Source organism: Euwallacea fornicatus, chromosome 3 (assembly GCF_040115645.1).
Source record: "Euwallacea fornicatus isolate EFF26 chromosome 3, ASM4011564v1, whole genome shotgun sequence".
In the NCBI taxonomy this organism is placed as follows: domain Eukaryota; kingdom Metazoa; phylum Arthropoda; class Insecta; order Coleoptera; family Curculionidae; genus Euwallacea; species Euwallacea fornicatus.
In genome coordinates, this window is record NC_089543.1 from 4,062,558 (window position 1) to 4,080,611 (window position 18,054).

The 18,054-nt window shown below is 33.6% G+C and overlaps 2 protein-coding genes across 3 annotated transcripts; both read left to right on the forward strand.

Annotated features, from left to right (window-relative positions):
* Window positions 1-1,499: 1,499 nt before the first annotated feature.
* On the forward strand, window positions 1,500-9,626 carry LOC136350703 (glutathione-specific gamma-glutamylcyclotransferase 1). The gene is made up of 5 exons (XM_066302698.1): window positions 1,500-1,861; window positions 6,135-6,170; window positions 7,898-8,018; window positions 8,075-8,283; window positions 8,335-9,626. Exons 1-5 carry the CDS (start codon window positions 1,664-1,666, stop codon window positions 8,533-8,535), a joined length of 765 nt encoding a protein of 254 aa, XP_066158795.1. The 5' UTR covers window positions 1,500-1,663; the 3' UTR covers window positions 8,536-9,626.
* A 1,753-nt stretch (window positions 9,627-11,379) lies between these two features.
* scramb1 (scramblase 1) lies at window positions 11,380-16,845 on the forward strand. Of its 2 annotated transcripts, XM_066302696.1 has the most exons (7): window positions 11,380-11,570; window positions 11,656-11,789; window positions 11,924-12,142; window positions 15,188-15,295; window positions 15,352-15,569; window positions 15,760-16,086; window positions 16,146-16,845. In XM_066302696.1, the coding sequence occupies exons 2-7, from the start codon at window positions 11,729-11,731 to the stop codon at window positions 16,200-16,202; spliced, it is 990 nt and encodes a 329-aa protein (XP_066158793.1). In that variant the 5' UTR covers window positions 11,380-11,570; window positions 11,656-11,728; the 3' UTR covers window positions 16,203-16,845. The 2 variants fall into 2 exon arrangements, with proteins under 2 accessions (XP_066158793.1, XP_066158794.1); XM_066302697.1 differs by lacking the exons at window positions 11,380-11,570; window positions 11,656-11,789; window positions 11,924-12,142 and adding an exon at window positions 13,746-14,464.
* The last annotated feature ends 1,209 nt before the right edge of the window (window positions 16,846-18,054 follow it).

The window sequence follows — 18,054 nt, forward strand, 5'->3', positions numbered from 1 at the left end:
GTTGTAAACATCTCCGAATTTACTACCTCTAACCATTCAAACGAAAAGCCAAATATTTCAATACTCCTTAGTATCATATAATACTCACCTGGAAGACTCATTATATACACGAATATTTGCAGTTAACTTAATTCAAAGTTGAATATAAAGGTGCGGCAATGTAGTGTCGCAGGACCTCTCTAAGGAGGGAATGGCCAGGGGCTTCGCATGTCTCTAACATTTTGTCCTCCCTGGAAAGGTGTTTATATATATATGGCGACTGTGAAAACCCTAATTGTTTTTTTTATGTGTAGAGCAGGCACTGGCCAAAGTTTACCACACCTTTAACTTAATCTTGTACTATCCATACTCATCGTAGTCATAATATTTTATTAATTTTGAGACTGAAGGTGGCCTTAAGCGAAAATTAGCCCAAATGTCAAAAACCTCTTTAGTAAACAAAAGCATGGGTGTCATTTCCAAAACACTCTTTGTTCGATCGGATGGAAGGATAAATGTGATTTGAGCGTAAAGGTAGCAAATGTGTGGTACGGCTCGAGGGACTAATTTTATGTGATTTGGCTCAACGACTAAATACCTGATCATTTCCGATGATCGAGATGTGATGTTGACTGGATATCGTACGTTCGAATCACTTAGAGTTTGCAGTCTCAAAAAACTATTTCGTGCAAACTATCAACAATCTTAACTACTTATTAAGGTTTGCAAGGGGCGAACTGCGACGCCCAGCAAACAACTTCACTTTTTTTGCACTGATAATGTGATTTCATTGTTTTGATTTACCATTGCCGGATAACGAGGTGAACGTCGAGGTGCCCGGCGAGCAGCGATGTTTCACTATGTTTTTACCCTTGAAGGGTATTCGATTACGGGATTAAACCTAGGCTTGTGTAGAAACAAAATCAAACAAAAAAAAAACAAATGGTTATCAATGGATTTGTTTAGCACACAAGTTCTTACACTGTGCCAAAACAAAATTGTTGATATTTTCACTCAACTGCAAGACTAAATCTTAACCCGTGACACATCTTTGTAATTGCAAAAAAACTGAATTCGAACGTGCCTATACAACAAAGCAAAGTTGATGATGGTTTTCGAAAGTCGAAACGTCGAATTTAAAATATGAGACCGCCACGTCACAGAAGAGAAAAAGCTACAACGATCCAGTATTAATCAGTTTGACTTATCGGACCTAACAACCTGAGAAAAATTTAAACATTTTTTTTCAGTTATTTTCGAATACCTCGGAGACATCTAAACATCATACATTCGACCTCTAACTTGCGCAATTTACGCCGCGTAAATTAACCCGCCACAAGATGTCATGGTTACGGAAAGCTTCATCGTTGAGTTACGCTCCCACAACACCTCGCGTGGAAATTCCTATTGCCCCTTATAAACAGTGGCAGCGGCAAACTTTGTCCTCACAATTTGTCATACTAACCCACTGCTTAGCGTTCTCGTGCTTTTCAATCTGTTCATTTAAACTGTCCAATGCCGTTTGCCGTACTGGCGGGAGTTACATTTCAATCAGCCGACGGCTTTCGCATTGCGAAGTAAAACGGGGCGAAAGTTGCGTCAGCTTCATGGGTACACGATAACTCGTTAACAGTAAACAGTCTTAACATTTGGATTCAAAATTATTTTTCGTGAAAACTTGGTCATGGAGCGCGTTATCGAACCGGCGGTTTTAGAGGACCATGTCTCAGATAGTGAAACTAAGGGGCTGTGGGTCTTTGGCTATGGGTCCTTGTGCTGGAAGCCCGGTTTCGAGTTCCATAAAGCGGTTTTAGGGTCCGTAAATGGGTTTCAGAGGAGGTTTTGGCAAGGCAACGCTACGCATAGAGGAACCACTGATAAGGTATGTTTGTAAATAAGATTTCTCTGAAATATGTCTTAAAAAAATTAATTTTTGGTGATTTAATTCTCCTTATGGATGTGAGCGTAATTTTCTAAAAGTGAATATTTTATTGTTTTATAGTCACTTTTAACAGTACTGGCTTTAGGAGGGGTAAGTTGGGTGACAGCCCAGGGCGGCGCACTTTCTCGATTTTCCGTTTTTCTTGAGGATGAAGGAGCAGTTATTAAAAGTATCGCCTAAAGCGCCATACGCCCCAAGGCCGGCCCTGACTTTTATATATCAGACTTATTAATACAGGAAGAAGAATTAATTTTTGCGGCATTAAACTTTAATCATTTTGACGGCACAGCGCTATGTAACTAAAAGTCATTACAGCAGTTCAGTACTACGGGGGGAGAGGTTGTGCGGTAGATCAGGAGGGGCGACGGATTTTCCCGGTCGGCAGTTTTTTTTTGGGGAAGGAGAACAGTGATTAAAAATTTGGCCCAGGACGCCCGACTTACTAAGGCCGGCCCTGGGTGTATGTATTAATTGTTTCATCGACACTTTCACTAAATGTGTTTAATTAAGTTCTACCTTCTCAGTTTGTGCTGTATGTAATTACATTTCGCTAATTTAATATTGATACTTCAGTTCTCCCTCTCGAAGCAATTTCTTTTAGCTCCTTTGTTAATTAATTCCTGAAGTATTATGCGGTTACGGGTGGCCTAGATAATGTAATCTGCAAGAGTATTAATTAACACTCAACCCACACACCAAATAACCCATTATTTCCTATTTTTAAACCATTTCTGAATAGAGGCGGTGTTCTCATTGTTCCCTATTCTTCTTAAGTAAGCTTTAACTTGGGCTTCCGTTTCTAATTTATTCGGCAATAGCATCAGCTGAAATTTCGCAATGAGATATTGTTATTTAACTGAAGATATGGCAAAATAAGACCGGAAAATTGGCGATTTTGCACAGAATTGCCATTTCTTTTAAAAGTTAAGAAAGGTGCGTTACATGACGGGAAAGTTCCCAGACAAACATTTCTTTTCCTAAAGTGAAAATTACATTATTTAAGGTATAAAATCTGCCATAGATATTGAATGTGCTTATGCTTGATAAATGAACGGAAAAAGGCGGGATAACTCTTTTTCAAAATGTAAAGATGACGACTAATTTTTGAAAAGTAAAAATATCTCTTTTTGCATGTTTATTGAATAGATAGTCACCCATATGTGTATCTATTGTTTAATGATTCATTGGAGTGATTGTGTAAGAAGTTTTTGCGATGTCTTATCTTTATAATCAATCGTAGTGCAATCCCTTCGGTAGTTAGTATGTATTATTTAGTTCTTCGTTGAATTTGCCCTCAGCATGTCAGTTTCTGAACTGATATAGTAATTTTAATAAGTCAGCAATCAAAAATGTTTTGTCGGTGAAGAAATTTCTATTCTCAAATTTCCGATGTGTTCAGTAAAATTCAATTTTTTGACGATTCGTTCCGCCAACGTCATTTTTCGGTCTAGTTGGGTAATCATTACTATTTGCACAGGGTGTAACGAACATACCAACATGGAGACACTTTAAAGGGTGATATTACTGTGCATAATAATTTTTAAAAAATGCTAATATATCCATGGTTAAAAACGCATTATTTTCGATATATAGGGTGCCAAAGTTTCACATTTTTTCTTATATTTAATCCAAAATGCCTATTTTAAATTATTTTGCAGAATACCATCGTTCTCAAAAATATGTATATGATGATATATTATACCCTGTATATTTTCAATTTAGATTAGTTACTTTTGTATCGCTAGCGATCCGCAAATCAAAGAAACATACACATATTAAAGACTACAATAAATTTTTGTAACAAAAGTACGGGTGGTTATCAAATACGTTATCAAGGATTTTAAATCAATCATCAGTAGTAAAGTGCACATATCGAACAATAATTGTTCATGCAATGGTACCCAAAATAGTGCCTTTAAAATTTATTAAATTAAATAATAGGTTACTTGGGATCTATAGCAGGTAGGTACCGACCATTGCAAATAGGTTTTGGCTCACCACACAGCATGTAAGTTCTTTAATGTGAAAAAAGGGTCATATGTTCTGGGCAGAAGAACAGTTATGCGTCTTTCTATAAATTCCGCAAAAAGTATTGAGGAACTGCAACAAAGCAATGAACAAAGGATTTGATTAAAATCCTTGATTGGGTACCGTTATGGGTTCTGCAAATTTATTAAAGGTACCGCTTGATGGTATTGTATACGTTATACGTTAAAACTAGTGGTTGAACAATGAAGTTAAGTTTAAATAAGATTGAATTTGGAAATGAAGTGTAGGGCAATCCAAGTTTTTGTGAAGGATACTTTATTGTAGATGATAGTGAAAGCCCGCAAAATAAGCCCATTCACCGGATTTTTGCCAGGTGAATGAGATATTCATCAAACTGAAAATATATGGAATATTTCTGTTAATATGATAATGAGAGTAATAATTATTAAATTATCCTTTCGCGTAATGTACAAAGTGTGGTCTAAAATTTGCCTAAAAGAGGCAGATAACGGTCATGATTTATGGGTATGAATTAAAAGTTGGCTCCAATTCAAAGTAAACACAGCTTTACTTTGAAGATAAACGACAATGTAATCAAATAAACATTATATTATTATTAAAATATCCACACAGGTAGTTAATTTCAGGCACAATAAACGTAATAGAAGAGACATAACTCTAAATTTTTCATAATACTGCCAATTTTAGCAACTAGACTTTATCATATGTGTGCTCGAAATAATAAATCTCAATAGAATTTGTCTTAAAAATGAACCCTACAAACCCGATGCTTATAAATAATAAAAATGTAGAGTGTAACATATCATCATGGAGATATTTCAGGACTCGATAATACTGTCCAAAATAAGAAAAAAATACTAATAGATTCATGATCAAAAACGCATCATTTTCGATGTACTGCATGAAAAATTTCAACTTAAAAAAAAATCTTATCAAAAGTTTTTTTCAACTTTGTTTTAGTTTATATTTCTTTTCTCTTACTTTTATTATATGTGACTTAAAATTCATAAAACCAAATGAAAAATTATTCTAAAATAAATAACTGGTTAAATGTTATGAATGATTTCAGATAGTTGGTATCAGAGCTGAATGATTATTATTTCCTTAGTCCCTCTAGATTCTTTATTTGCATCACTAGATATTTTTGCAAGTTATACGAAAACGGTGAAAGATATAAAAATACTACGGTGGACCAAAAAACTTAAGAATTGAAGAAGGAAATTAAATGAAGTGTAAGAATTCTTACAGGGTGTTCCAAAAATATAATATAAAGCATAAAGTAGTACATGATTTAAAAAAACACAACACCCTATATATGGTTATAAAGAATTTTCACATTTCGTTGTAGAAAGTTTTAAAAAGAAATAGATGTATGAAATTTCAAAAATTTAACTCAAGGCGTATTTGATAAAAATGCAAATTAAGAGGAAACGTGAAATTTTGTTTCCATGCATATCGAAAATGGTGCGTGTTTCACCATAGGTCTATGAGCATTCTTTATTAACTTACAAAGTATTATCGCGCCCTGAAATATCTCTGTAATGATATGTTATACATTGTATGTTTAAATTAACTTTTTAGTAATTTTTTCTTTAGTACAAACGAATAAAAGAAAACACACTTTGTTTACTAATACAGCCATTTGCTGAGTATTAATAAGATTTAGTGATAAACTTCAAATAAAATCAAGATACAACCAGCAATATTCATATATTGCATATCGTCTAAAAATAATTAATTTATATTTAAGGCCACCCACCACAAGTGGTCTCAGATTTTAATAATAATAAGCCAGGACATTATAATATGATAATTAAAAAATCACGATGCTATAACATCTGTGTTGATTCACTTATTAAAGGGATTAAGAGAAAACCGAAACTTACGTCTGTCTGAATGCAAATTGAAAAGCAACAAGTTTGGTCAATTAACGCAGATGATCTTGATGTAAAATATCAAATTTTAAGGATACTTTCGAATGGGAATCAAAGGGTAAATGGTCAATGCATAGTCCGTGATATGTGTATATGGACAAATAGGTCGTAATTATATCCGAAAAAGCAAAAGTTCTTAATCGCATGCTGTTTAAATTAACTAATAAAAACTCAGCTCTTATGGGCTTTGGGAGGTTACTTGTGTGATAAATTTATTAGTTACCTACTTAAATTTTATGTTCCATATTAATTATTTTTATTTGTTTCAGCCCGGTCGAGTGGCAACCTTGGTAGATGATTCTGAGGTGAGCTCCAAGTTTTCATGTCTACACGTCCCTGAATCCATACGTTCAAATACTACAGACAGGCAAATGTGAAACTAATAAAGACGTTATCTTTTCATAAACAAATAATTATTTTCGTTTTTGGAAATAATCAATTGTGTGCATCACTAGTGCAAGATTACGTATCTCTTTATCTAAACCTTGACAAGTTATTGACCTACTGTATTTCTAGTCAGATCGGCAGTCTAGACACCTACTCTTAGATGTCTAAAGATTTAGAATTAAAAATATCTTTTCGGAACTTTTTATTACATTTGCAACGATGTACAAAATGAACACAACCATCAACCACCTCAAGATAACGTTCAAAATTGCCAAGACGATTCCTCTATATCTTATTCCTAACTTTATTTTTATCTATAGCCTAGTATAAGTCATTGACTTCCCAAATTTTCTAGACAGACTGGAGGCAGCATATAGATACTCGCTCTTGAACGTCTAGATAATTTATATATAGGTTGTTCACAATCGTAAACGCAGATGCGTCATTGATCATTGATTTGTTTGGTAAAATATTGTGCAGGTACGCAGTAGTACCTCTCACTTTAGAACAAAATGCAGTGATGTATACGGTGTCGTCACAGATTCCTTTTTAACGAGTACTTGGCAAATGCACAGGGCCGTAACTTGGAACGGACCCAGACCAGTGGCGATTGATCACAATTTAATGTAATGGCAGCCCACTCACTTCGACGATAATTCTCAACTTATGTTTAGTGTAAAATGAGCCTAAAGGCTTTAGTTTAAACGTGACCTTTGCACATAGTTTTCTGGAATCGTAAAGCAAATTCTTTCCTTCGTTGTCTCCCAAATATGCCCATCGTTATTACGTGGGGTACATAAATAAAAGTTTCTCTATATACATACAGAGTATTCCAAAAAAGTTGTGCCAAACTTAGGAGCTCATAGGAAACATTGTGTTTGATAATTCTTGCATAGAAATTCCTGATAAAAATGAGCCGCTTTGGCTTTGGAGAAATTTTTGTCTAAAAATTTTAATTGATCCGTTCCTGCTTCTATCTCAGCTAACTGGTAACATCTACCCACATTCTTTACAAGACAGACTTCCTAAGCTAGTGGACAATGCAAACGTTCCTGCGGGATACAATGTGGTTCCAACACGATGATGCACTTGCACATTTTGCTCGTATTGTACAGGATCACATAAACCAATATTTTAATGAGCGATGGATCAGAAGAGGAGAACCTATTAGATAACCTGGGCAAAATCCCGATATAAGCCTGTTGGATTTTTTCCTCTGTGGTTACATCAAGTAGTGGCGGTATGAAAATATTGTAGGTACCCAAGAAGAACTGTTGAAAACAATGATGGCAAACTTGTCTTTTCGGACAGCAAAATTCGCACACCTAACAACAAGTGTGCAATTCAATAATTTAAAGAATAAATTTCTGTAACCAGGTTGGAAGCCGTAATTTTGAATTTTTATATCATTTTTTTTGCGTTGATTTTAATAAAAATAAATTAAATATCGAAATTCTTTCGTGTCAATAAGCCAACATTATATTTTTTAATAAAAATGATTCTGGAACAAAAACGGTTCATTTTTAACTAAAGGTTTCTGTGCAAAAATTGTTCACCCCAATGTCCCTTATAATCTCCTTAAATTTGGTACATGCTTTATTGCGTATATATGCATATCCCACCCTTTATACGAATTAAATTTCAGGGCAAAGTTTATGGAGTAGCCTTTGCAATAAGCGAAGAAGCGGCCATTCCATACTTGAACCACCGGGAGTGTGAACAAGGAGGTTACATCCAGAAGTTTACAGATTTTTACTCATTAGAAGGTGTATTTACCCCGAACCCAATCATTCAAATCTTTAAAATCTATTTGTTCACGCAGGTGGAACCATTAAAGTACTGGTGTACATGGCGGCTCCCTCGAACATCCACTGGCTTGGCGACAGTAGTCTAGAAGAAATGGCAGACCAAATTGTGACCCGTGAGGGACCTAGTGGGCACAATGTAGAATACCTAATGCGGCTTGCCCAATTTATGAGACGGCACTTTCCTGGAAAACACGACAGTCATCTTTTTGATATTGAAGAGAAGGTAAGTTCGATTTAAATCAACCAATACCTTAAGTAAGAGGAGGGTTACTAGGTGCTATCTCTAATCCAAGCGCGGAAAATTTGCCTAAATTCTTTGATGGGGTCTGGGGAGGGCTGCGTGACGTATATAGTGAGAGCTATCTCTAGGGACTCAAGTCCTAGTCAAGGGAGGCGCAATGGGGAAGCGAGAATTGAGACCTTTGAGCATACGGCTAGAGTTCCTGGCAAGAAACTACGTTGCCTTAATATTTAAGTATTATCGAGATGTGTACTCTTTGGCTCTTTTAATAGAAATGTGATTCTGATGCATTATAAACAAAAACGGACACATATATATATTTTTTTTAAATTAATTATTTTATTTATAGGTTAAAGCTTTTATGTATGTCCTATGGATATCTTGGTATTTTACTTGTGAGGTATGCGTTAAGAAGCTCTCCGTATTGAAAAGAAAAATAGACAGGGTGATTTCGTTGTTTTTGGGACGGAACTTTAAGAGCCCATAGAAGTATCAAAATTTATATAAAAATTCATATAAACTTAAATCTGAGGATGCTTCGTTACCATGACACAGGTGATCGAAGTTTAAATTTTTTTAGCATTTTCCTCACATCTAACCGCTTTCGAGTTATTTGAAAAACTAACCATGAATCTGGCGATTTTTGTGTTCACTTGGCTGACTTTTATCTTTTTGTATGCAGATCTTTGCCTTGCTAACAAATCGTTATGGGACCAATGTTTATATACATTGTTTGTATTAGTTTTTAAACGCTCTGTCGATTACAAAAGCACTGCTACCAAAAACTATTAAGCAAGAAACTGAGGAAAATTAATAATATTTTTATGTTTTTATCTATCTAATCAGTGATAAACAATATTTACATACAATAAAGACAGAACGAAACCAATTCAATATTCATTAGTATGTTATATTGGAACTAGTACCTTCCCCGTTTGTGGAACACTTGTTTTGCCAATTGTGGATTATAATTAATAAAGTAGGTATGAAGAAAGTAACTAAACATCATAATGTTAAATGTTATGTATTCAGCGAAAAGGTCCTAATATAATGTTCTCTGGCCCAAAAGTATCGCAATACTCTGATTTTTATTTATTATATATATTATAGTATGAATGAGCGTTAAAAGTATTAGAGGAGGAATGTGTAATAATTTTAGGATGTGAAATATAATGTAAACTACATGTGATAAAAATTTTATATGACGAGATTAAAATAGTGATTTAATTTAAAAACATTGTATAGTTACTACACACTTATGTTCTCATTGTTCCTGTTACAAAGAAAGTTATTTTTAATTAAAATCGTGCATATATATATATATATATATATATATTAAATTTTCTTATTTTTTAGTCTTACAAATCAAACAGAAATATTGCCTGTAGGAACTTTGAGTCAAGTTAAATAGCTACTTATGCCCAATATCAAATAGCTGCCAGAAAAGTTAAAAATGCGAGACGCCAGAATAATAATACGATTCAAAAGTTATAAATAACTCCAAGCATTTTTTATCTTATTTGATTTCCCATAATTTTATTGTCATCATATACACTCATATAATTTCGCATTTTATGAATTTATCCGCTTCTGAGGACCTCGACCTCAATTCGAAAAAGCTTCGATCCTGGATATGCGCCTAAAATGACTGCGTATTTTCGTTGTTTCTTTTCATCTTCTTTAAGCCATTAAAAATATCGCGCAAATATCAATCATTAATGTTATCTTAAAAAAAAATAGTGGGCGTTTCGTATATCAGTACCAGCCTTATGAAGGAGCGAGGTTGGACGGCTTACTTTCCTGGTGAGTAGATTTTCTTGTGGATAGAAGGGCGGTGATTAAAAGTTTCTTCCAGAGCGCCATACTTGCCAAAGCCGGCCCTGTTGTATATTACGCATGTTTAAGAGTTTAGGTCGTGCAAGAGGATCAAAAGTGATATTTTGTTGCCAAAGATTAGCCATGGATTCATATAAACGCGTAAGTTTGGACACACGATAAAAGGACGTCTGTGACGCTGACAAGAATGGGACGGGTCGCTACAAACACTTTAAACTTGTGATTTCGGCTGAAAACACATTATTACTTAAGGATCGACTTCATACGTTATATTGAAAGTCCTTATTGTGATTGTTACATGACAAACCATGGATTCAGGTCTGTAAACTCCCGGTTCGTTCGAATCATTACAAATATTTGTTTCAGAGGAGTAAAAAGAGAGGATTTTATGACTGCAATATACGCTTTTTTTACTTACTAAATGAGTCAAGATTGTGATGGTTTAGAAGTGAAAAAGTTAAATATGCTCAGTTTCTAATATAAATAATTTCGCTGATTTTTTATGGTGTATGGTATGGTGTTTCGGTTTAAAGTCACATTTTCTTTTATCGAATTTTATGTTTAGTAAAAAAGTATTTTTGAAATAATTATAAATACTTCTTTAAACTTCTCTTGATAAGTTGGCGTACGTAAATATATATGTTAAGTAATAAATGAAATACGAATGTGAGTTTTTATAGACACTAACTATTTTTCTTACAATCCCATCCTAGATTATCACTAAGAATATAAAAGAACAGCTTCTTGCTAATTTAATCCACTTTGTACTTGAAAAATAGTTTAGAGTGCTCTCATAAACGATCCATATACCTACACCAGTCCATCCGGATATATTATGCTTACACAGGAGTTGTGGAATACTTTCATTTTTTGCTTCAACCTTGTATTTCAGTAACAAACAGCAAGTGCATATATGTTCGTGTAATATTTTCTGCTTAAAATCGCTTAAATTATAATTTTAATTGAATTCTCGTTCTTGAATTTTCCGTATGTCGGCACAATATTAGGGCGCTTACAATTATCTTTAGATCTGTTTTATTGAAGTAAAATAGTTAAAAGTTGTTCATAAAAAGTTTGATAATAGAAAGAAAAGTGTTGGTCATTTGTGATTTACGGTTAGTGGTCAATAATTTTCTAGTGCCCTCGTCATTCAAGTGATCTTAGCCGAGTTTCGGAACGTACTCCCTCGTTAAAAGTTTCTCTGGTGACCTTTTGTCACTTGTCTTAATGACAGTGACATCTCCGTCAACTAATACTGTCTCATTTGAGAAATAAAACAAACAAATCCGGATTCAGGGAATTTTTAGACTAATTTTATTTATATCTCGAATTAGATTTTAGAACTTGAAATTCTGTTAGTTTGAAATTGAGTTATGCAAGAGAGGTTAATATATAGATAAATTTAGAATTTCCATAAGCCTACAGTTTCTAAAGTACGTGCAGCGAATGTATATAAAGCTGTCTATTTAGCAATGAAGTATGTTCCTAAATATGGCAATGACTAATATTGCTTTTTAGAACTTTATCGATGAAGTACTGCTAGTCTGAATTATTAGTATTAGCGCTTGTGCAGTTTCCTCTAACGTGAATAATGTCTTACCCATACACACCTCCCCAAGGCCAACAAGGAGGGTATCCTACTCCATATAACAGTAAGTATTTAACTGATAGTTTTGAAGGAAAACTGCTTCTAATGCATGCTAATTGTCGCTAATGAACCATCTTAGTTGATACAGTGGTGTATGAGCCTAAGAGAAAGTTGCAATGTTTACTTATGCACTTATAGCACCATATCCACCTCCTCCAAATCCAGGATATGTAACTCCCAATGCACCTGGTTATGGCCCACCTCCGAGCTATGGGCCCCCATCTGGGTATCCTCAACCGCAAAGCGGACATTATCCTCCAGGCACTTATGGGCCTCCACCTTATGGAGGTCCCTTACCTATTGGACCTATTATTAATCAGCCAGGAATGGGTCCTGGTGGTCCAGGAGTCCCCCCTAGTAAGTTATTTGGTCTAAAATGATAAGCAAAATAGTGCCATTTATTGATTTCAAATGTGTGTAAAAATTTAAAATTCTTGGTAGTGAATTTTTAAATGAATTTCTAAACTACATGCCAATAATATATACCAAGGTGAGAGTATTATTTAAACTTATCTTGTTAATTAAAACAATATTTTATATGCTTAAACAATAAAATAAATTTGTTTAAGTAAAAATAACAAAATTTATCTAAAACTGATGCTTTTAGCACAATCACCAGTGTTCTCTAGCTGAATGTTTCAAATAATTTAGTTTGATAGCTTTTAAACTCCAATTTTCATTCAGTTCAAAGGTTATTAGGTAAACAACCAGCTATTAAGCCTCTAGTTAAGTGCATCCTGTGTTTAGATGGTGAAGTGCTGATAGGTAGACTATTCATTCATTCTATATTGGTGCTATTGGGTCTTTCTGATGAATTTTTGTCAGGAGTATTAAGCTGAAAAGGACAGTTGATGCTACGTATATTTTAATAATTTTTGAAACATGCTATAAGGGTGCTAAACTTAGCTATCATCTTAATTAATTAGCAATTGTAATGATTTGTCTGAGCTCATAGCAGCAATTTGGCTTTTATTTTCATCTGTGCTGCATGGTGATTTATGTACATATTTGATATTGCTAGGAATATATTTGAAATAGACAATATATAAAAACATTTTTTCAAAGATCAAGCAGTTTAATGAAAGCCAAATGTTCTTATGGGCATGTTAAAGACTCCTATTGAAGGAAAGATGAAATGGTTAATGAATGTGCATACTGTGTGGTGATGGTGAAAGAATAATAATTATTATTTAAAAATAAGATGTCCTAAAATTGCTTATTAAAAATTATGTGATTAATCGCTTAGAAAACACAAATATTGATTAATTTTATAGATTTGACTGCATTCTGTGCTGTATATGTATTTTATTTGATTCAGATTATATAAAAATCTATTTGATTTGAAGTCAGCTGAAGATTATTTTATTTTATTTAAATTACTTGTGAATGAAATTGTTAGGTTGAGGTTAGGTTCAAACAATGTTAAAGTTTTATATATATTTAGGGAATTTTAGTGAAATTCTAAATATAAATATTACTATTTTTATTGTGTCGTGACGGTGAAACTATCTATCTACAACTTCTGAAATTTATACAAAATAGCACATAATAGCATAATAGACTTCCTTATGAAGTTGATTCTACTGCTGCTTGGTGGAAGAGCAGTCTCAAGCTTATTGATGATCAATCTAATGTTATCCAATCCATTGTACTTAATCCGGATTGAACGGATTTGCTAGGTCACGCTTCGTGGGTGCTAAAGCTTCATTCCGGCCCTACATGCATGACGCATAAATATATCAGAGTTTCCAGTCTTCAGTTGCAGCTGCCCTTTCAGTTAGTGTGGGAAGACACGGTAGATCCTTTTATCGAGGATATTCAAGTCTCAAGACATCAAATAGAGTCTCTAAGTAATACCATTATCAAGATATTTATGGTTGAAATGTTTAGCGTTTTTGAGATCAGTGCCCTCGTGCACTACTGCAATTTTGATAGCAGTTACATATAATTTCCGACGAGATAATAAGAAGCGTAGTTAGACATATTAACAAGCCACAGTGATTTGATCTCACACAATTTCCATAATTGTCTTTAACCGCTAAATGTTTATTAAATTGGTTTGTATCTTGTAAACAGAAACTATCACAACAAAGTTATCACTCATATTTTTCAGTACAATTCCTATAATATCAAAACCTAAAGGCTATGATAAGACAATTTAACTGCTACGAAAATACCTTGTTTCGACTTAATTAATTATGAAGTTCCTAACAAAGATAGACAAGTATCGATAGTCAATATCACCGATAAAAAGCAAGAAAAAGTATCATTAAAATGTCAATAACATGCGGTTATCAGCATTTTTTACAATTCTACTATAAGTTCTTTAGTATCTCCTTCCACAGTATGATAATGCATAGGCCATCACCCTGTATCTCCAGTAGCGTCGTTAGCGAATAAAAATGGAGATTTTTCAATTTCCGACAATTATGTTGAAGAAAATAAGAATGGGTTCAAACCTGATAAAGACAGTCGATGTGTTTACATAGTGATATACAGACTGGAAGACGCTGCAGTGCGTTTAGTGGCGGGTTGATGCAATATGCCGGACATAAGAGAGCATTTTCGGTTTAATCTAAGAACTTCAGTGTTTATTTGTAAAATTCGGAAGTTTTTTAAAATCAGAAAATCGCCTAAGAAGAAGGGGTACATTAAATTTTTGACTGATGAAGAGCAGAGGTTTGTATTTTTTAAATCGTGCTACTTTAGAGATTATTGTATTTAGAAATTTAAGTAAATAGAGATTAAATATGCGAATATTAATTCCAGGTCTATTGTGCACCTAACATAACATGACAATGAAGTTTATTAGCTCTGTTTGTTCAGACGATTGTTCTAATAAGGAAATGTAAAATATGGTCAATTTTCTTATTAAGCTAGCTAAATAAGCGTCGATTTATAGGGCGAGCTAGAGTCAAAAAGTATTGCGATAGGTGATTTGTTCATGGTTTTTGACTGAAACGTTGTTTGTTCTTGGTAAAGCAGACCACATATTTTAAGGCTAAAAGTAACCTTTAGTCATTATGCTTCGAAGATCCGACAATTTACCATAAAAAATGTTTGTACAATGATTCTGACTGTATACTGTCTTTTAAATGCGCATATAGAGGAGTGAATTAACATTTATTTAAAAACGTCTCGATTTTAACATCTAACATCACAAAACTTTTTCTAAACTATTAGTTGATTTATTTGAGGAATTGAATATAATATTGAACGAATTAATCCTAAACTCAATATTATTACATATTTTAATTTGTAATACATATTAATATTATATATTATATGTAAAAATAGTATTAAGGTTTTGTATCATGTGATCTCATTAGATTCCTTATTACTTCACAAGAAATTACTTGTAATGTGTTGGTTAAGACGCTGCTTATCTGCAATTTTTTTAAGGTGGATGGATGAATTTACCTCAAGGAATTCCCAATTGTCCACCAGGATTGGAATACCTTACTATGATTGACCAGTTGTTAGTTCATCAAAAAGCTGAAATTTTAGAGGGTATGTTCAGGCGCCACATTTTGAATCGCATCTTGAAACTATTGTTAAATTTCCAGTCCTCACTGGGTTCGAAACCAAGAACAAATTCACAGTCAAAAACAGCCTGGGCCAAAAAGTTTATTACGCCGTAGAGGACTCCGATTGCCTAACAAGGAACTGTTGTGGCCCTCTTAGGCCGTTTGACATGAGAATACTGGATAATTTTAAAAATGAAGTTATTCATCTGAATCGGCCTCTTGCCTGTGATAGCTGTTGTTTTCCGTGTTGTCTTCAGGTAATACATTTAAGGCTGGATAGCATTATGAAATGTAATCAAAACTATTGAAATTGCTAAAAAATACTTTATTAAATTACAATATAGAATTGCTGAAAATAAGTAGTTCCATGAGTAATAAATTATTGGAATTTATGGAACAAAATTTTTTTAAGTTGGCTGTATTTTAAATTACGAAATTTTCGCTTAGAGTATGGAAGTATCCTCTCCTCCCGGCACACCAGTAGGTACAGTGGAACAAGAATGGAGCATTTTCTCTCCGTCATTTGCAATTAAAAATGCCAGCGGAGATACTGTGTTGAGGATCGAGGGTCCATTCTGCACCATGAGTATTTGCGGGGATGTCGAGTTTAAAATTATGTCTAGTGACGGGAACGTGCAAGTGGGCAAGATCTCAAAACAGTGGTCCGGCTTAATTAGGGAGATGTTCACTGACAGTGACTATTTCGGTATTACCTTTCCTATGGATTTGGATGTGAGGATGAAGGCTGTTATGTTGGGTGCATGTTTCTTAATTGTGAGTATTAGATTGGGTTTGCTTAAAGTCGACATTAATCGTGTTATTTTTGTTTTCAGGATGCAATGTTCTTTGAAAAAGCCAAAGGGGTAGAAGAAAATGCGACTTTGTTGTAATTTAAGGTTTTTCGCATTCATATTTAACTGCAGATTTTCTATATTGTATTTTGTTGAGTTACTTCTACTAGTTTTTTTTCTCAGGCAATTTTGCAACATTTGCAGATAATATTGGATGTCGTTCCTTTCATACGTTTTTACTATTCATTTCATCCTACTTACATACATATATAGTTTTTTACTAGTACTGACTTATTCGCCATTTAAAAAATTACTTAACTCACGACCCCTACGAATATAGTTACCAGGTTTTCATATACCCATTGATTTGGATATGTTTAGGGTTTCGGTACGTTTGATGTGTTTTTGAATTTGTTTTAAATATGTGACTTCGGGTACTTTAAAGCAGACTTATTGAGTAAATCCGCTTTTGCCAAAGTATTATATGAATAGAGGAGAGCCAAAGTTTCATAATACTGAATGTTAAAAATATAAATTAAGATTAAACAGCTTGAATAATGTGTCTTGAATATACCTTCCCCATTATTCAAGACTTCAAGACTCAAAAGCGCTTAGAAACTTTAAAGATCGATATTTAAACATAGATGTATCTTGTATAATGATATAGTATTTTGTGTTGTATTCGAATACTTTAAAAGTTTTTTTAAGTATTTTTTTTATTTTAGTAAAAGCATTTTAAGCACGAAGTTGTATTATTTCATACAAGTATTTACTGTAGTAAACTTGGTATTAATAGAATTGCCATAATAAATATTACATAAAAATTAAAAATCGCTCATTAAATAGAGCCTCGCAAGACCAAGATTAACGGATTCTCTGCCTTTCTGGGTTTTGTACAGCGACACCGAAATTTAATCTCGGTATTGGTCTTATAGAAGCAATTATTAGACTCTTAGGTTTGGTGTAGGTCTCTATCATGAATAACCTTAAATAGTATCTTTGTTATACTAGAGCCCTCTTGCGAGGTGTATGAGTCGTACTATATCAATAAGAAATCTGTAAACAAATTTACCTTCCAAACATCAACTACCATTCTTTATTGAGAGATGGCTCAACTTAGCTTGATTGAGATATGAATTCAAGTATATATGTCGAATGATTTTTTGCCGCTCACATTGCCTGGAAATTTTAAAGTATAAACAAAAAACTTTTTCTAAAGGAATTTAAGTAATCTACGCATCGGAGGCAAAAAGTTTTACCATTTTTAAGCCAACAGATTTTTTTATAAGCCAAATTATTTATTCAACTCAAAGGAAGAACTGTTGGGGTAAAGAAATAGCAGCAAGAATCAGCTTTCAGTGATTTAATATTGCATTAACACCTTCAGAAACTTGATTTCCCTATTATTTCTTAATAAATGGTTTTTAATCCTTAATTTAAGGTGAATAAATTGTTATTTTCAATTTTTCTTTATATCTTTCAACTTAGAAATCAATTAGGTTAATCGAATTGTTTAGATAACCCAACATTCCAGAAGAATACTCTGAGCGTGAAAAACAAACTCAAACTCCACGAGATTTCTAAGTCTTCTCCCATTCAATATGCTTCACACATATGCCGACCTTTGCTTCAAGTTGTATTAAAATATTTTGGTTATGGAAGAAGTCTCTTGTACTGTTTCCTATATCACAACCGCGACTCTCGCATTTGGAACATCCTTTAGGTACCTGCGTGAGAGCTGTACCAAAATCATGATCTCTCTCAAACAACCCAATATACGTTGTCACGCAAAACACTTTAATAAACTTACATGCACAGAAAAAAAAACTCATCAGAAGGATCTACCTAACTAATCTCTAAGGCCGCAAGGCTTCGCCAGTCATTATAGTGCGGTTAGATGAAATTCCTACCGGTCAATTTAAACAAAAAGCTTTAAGTGATTATTATTTAA